At 52.3% G+C, this 3,519-nt stretch overlaps 1 protein-coding gene across 1 annotated transcript; it reads left to right on the forward strand.

Moving 5' to 3' along the window:
* Positions 1-105: 105 nt before the first annotated feature.
* On the forward strand, positions 106-3,486 carry LOC115949354 (receptor-type tyrosine-protein phosphatase alpha-like; the record flags this gene model as incomplete). The annotated part of the gene is made up of 9 exons (XM_031065883.1): positions 106-112; positions 284-389; positions 558-625; positions 920-1,062; positions 1,201-1,288; positions 1,877-1,947; positions 2,342-2,378; positions 3,095-3,192; positions 3,370-3,486. Coding segments are annotated over exons 1-9 (735 nt in total), but the record flags the coding sequence as incomplete, so codon positions are not given.
* Between the last annotated feature and the right edge of the window lie 33 nt (positions 3,487-3,519).

Here is a 3,519-nt window from a genome sequence, read left to right on the forward strand (position 1 = left end):
ACAGGTTTAGTCTTAGTCCCAGTAATCTCCTGGTGTCTTTGCAACCCCTCCATGTAGATACCTCACTTGGCAGTGTCTGGGGCCTTCAGGGACACATGTTCCGCAATGGAGGGTATCACACCAAGGAAACACCTGCTTATTCTGCCCCAGCTCAGCTTTTCTCTAATGCAAAACCTTGAGTGGAAGACAAGGGAAGTTGCTTTTCTCTCCATGTCCCTGTGGGATGTCCCAGTGCTTGGTGCAGGCTGTGCAGGATCCTGAGCCTAGGCTGTGCTGCTTGCAGGGCAGGAGCCATCATCTCCGCTGGACAGCAAGCCCGTGGTTATGGCAGTATCACTGACTGTTGCATTCCTGGCACTGGGAATTTTGCTGCTTTTTGTGGTCTTCAGGTCAGTATGTGGCTCACCTCTCCTGCCCTCTGTGAGGCATTCAGCAGCTTGCAGTGGCAGGGAGTGTCCAAGTGGAGCCTGGGATGAGGCAGGGTGGTGAGATGGGCAACAGCTTCAGCTTTGTCTCTCTCTTCTGCTGGTCTGTGCACTTGCCTTGCTGTTTTGCAGGTTAAAGCACAACAGTTCAAGAGGGTCGGAGAACAGCAGCACTATACCCCTGAGAGGATGTCAGAAAGGTGCAGTATGAGCAAGGGCCTTGTGTGCCTTGTCTGGACAGGCTGTCTGTTAAAAGCACGGGCAGGATGATTGCATGTTCCACAAGTTCCTTGCAGGAACAAGGTGGTCAGAGCTGGCTGGCACAGGGAAAGGGACTCCTCCTAGGAGAATCCCTTCTGTGTGGGGAGGGACGGTCTAAGGTTTGGAGAAGTTCTGGCTGCTGCAATGCCATCTCAGTCCCAGCTGCAGAGTTCCAGGACTGGCCAGTTTGGCACCAGTTGGATGCTAAAGTCCTGTCCTTGTGGTCTCTGCAGATATATGCAAGACAAACACACAGATCCCGGTGGAGGAACTGCTGGAGGCTCTGAAGATGTTTAAGAGGGAAGAAATAGAGGCAGAACAGACAGATGATGAATCAGTCAACAGGCATGGTGCTGGGCTTCTTAGAGAATATCAGGTCTGGTTTAGCTTTGCTTTCCCACCTGGCTGCACTCCCCACTCCTCAGCCCTTCCCTGGATGTGTGGTGCAGTCAGCTGTGGCCGCAGCCCCAGAATATATCCCAGTGCTGAGTGGGCTTGTTTTCTTCCTCTGCAGCAATTGCCCTCCACTTTGTTGCACCCCTGCAATGCTGGCAAGGAGCTCTGTAATCAAAACAAGAACCGCTACAAGAGCATCATCCCATGTAAGCAGAGCTCTCCAGGGACTGGCTCAGGCTCTTGGAGCTGGCTGGGGTAGCAAAGGATGCTGGGCTGGTGTAGGGGCCTCTTAGCACTTCAGAAATACTGAGCTACTCATCTCATCCTCCATGGCCACTAAAACTGAGAGACATTTTTGGCCCCATTCTTCTATATCCTGTTGGAGTATCCTTGTTCTGCTCTTCAAATATTCCTGCAAACTTAATGAAACATCATATTCCTGTTCCTGATGGTAGTCAGTGCTGAACACTGTCATGTACCTTCCAGAGGCAGGTGTTTGTGGGAAAGTGGAAGGAGTGACCCAATTTCTTCCAAACTTTAAAGCTCCTCCGGGCCCCACATGATGTGTACATTTGGCCATTTCATAATCTTCCTTAAAACTCCATTGCACTTCCTGCTGTGCCATGTCACCCTTTGTCTCATCAGCTGTTCTTTAACCCTGAACATGTCCTGAGGCCTCGGGTGCTGCTGGGGAGGCAACAGATAATCACAGACTTTAATAAATTACACCTTCCCCCTTAATCAGTCTCTTTGTTGCTGCCCTAAAGCATCAGTCCACCTCCCTTCTCTTTCAGATGATCACTGCCGTGTGGTACTGCAGCCCTCTGACACTGGGAATGGCTACATCAATGCCAGCTATGTGGATGTAGGTAGTGAGGAATTGTTACCCTGGGAAGGGTAGGAAAGGTGCCTGGCAGGAGGACAGTCCTGCTCACACGGGGGACCCTGAGGTCTGGCACTTTTTGCCCTTAAGCTGGCAGGTCTTGGGATGTTGCTTCCCCTGAATCCTCTCCAAGCTGTCAGGAGTACTCTGGGTTTGTGTGCAGTTCTCACCTCTAACAAAAAGGGACCCATGTGAGGGAATGGGAACTGAGATGCAGACCCTGGGTACCCACTGTCTGCGCTGGCCAGGAAAGGTGCTTGGGACACACTGTGCTGAGAGTTCTGGGCTTTGGTGCCTGGGGGATGGATCCTTTATTTCATTCCCTGTTAAACATTCAACTCACGTGATGAGAGCTGTTTGAATCTCTCCCCTGCAGACCTACCGAAGTCCACGCTTCTTCATTGCAGCTCAAGGTAGGTGCTCCCAACCTTCATCCTCAGGAGATGCCATTCACTACCCTGAGAAATCTGGGAAATGGGGAACTGGGATAGCAGCCAGGGAGCTGTGAATGGCTCACTCCAAGTCCCTGTGTCTCTGGGGTCTCTGGGGTTGTTCAGTTCTCTCTGAACAGTTGTTATAGGTGCTACAGGGCATGGAAGGTCTCAGTGGTAGCTTGGCAGCAGCTGGAGCTGGTATCTGCACTGCCCAGTATGAGGACATGGTCCTTCCACTCACAAGCCTAGTTTGTTCCCTTTGGCAGCTGGCATGACAGGGACAATCCTGCAAATGCCATGTCTGCACCCTGTGCACTCGGATACAGTCTCTCCCCAGTAGTGCAAAGCCTGGATGGCTTTGTTTGCTCTGTGCAGCGTGCAATGAGGAGGTCTTGGCTTCCTGCAGAGCTGCAGAAATGCTCCTTGGAAAATAGGGCCCTAAATGTGGGAGTAGCTGACAGTCATCTCAAGGAGCCCTCAGAGCAACAGTGAATCCCTGACATGGGCTCATCTTCCCTCCCTTCTCCTTGTCCTAATTTCTAACATGGTGATGAAGCCGATGTGGCCAGCACTCCCTTCAGGTCCTGATATGCCCTGGCTGTACCTCTGTGTCTAGGCAGAAGAAAGCCTGGGAATGTCCAAAAATGTGCTCATGGCTTGGATACTTGCATAGGGCTCTCCTCTTCCTTCCCAAGGCCCTTTGGCTGGGACAGTGGTGGATTTCTGGCACATGGTCTGGCAGGAGAAGACCTCAGTCATTGTGATGCTGACGGGCTTAGTGGAACAGAACAAGGTAGAGAAAACCTCTCAGCCCGTGAAACCGCTCAGCTTGGGCATTGCCAGAGCCCAGGCTTCCACACCTGCTGTGCTCCCAGTGCAGCTGTCAGCAGGGACAGGGAGAAGCACTGCACCCCTGCAATGCTCTCCTTGTGAGTTTTCCTGTACCCAGAGGTCTCACTGCTGTTGACAGATCAAGTGTGAGCAGTATTGGCCAGAGCAGGAGCAGGTCTACGGCGACTTCACCGTGACACTCAACAACACCTGGACCACCACAGGCCTTGTCAAACGCATCTTCGGCCTGCAGAAGGTAAGCCTGGCATGGAGCTGAGGTGGGAATGCA

The sequence above is a fragment of the Geospiza fortis genome, unplaced genomic scaffold, assembly GCF_000277835.1.
Source record: "Geospiza fortis unplaced genomic scaffold, GeoFor_1.0 C13853812, whole genome shotgun sequence".
Lineage (NCBI taxonomy): Eukaryota > Metazoa > Chordata > Aves > Passeriformes > Thraupidae > Geospiza > Geospiza fortis.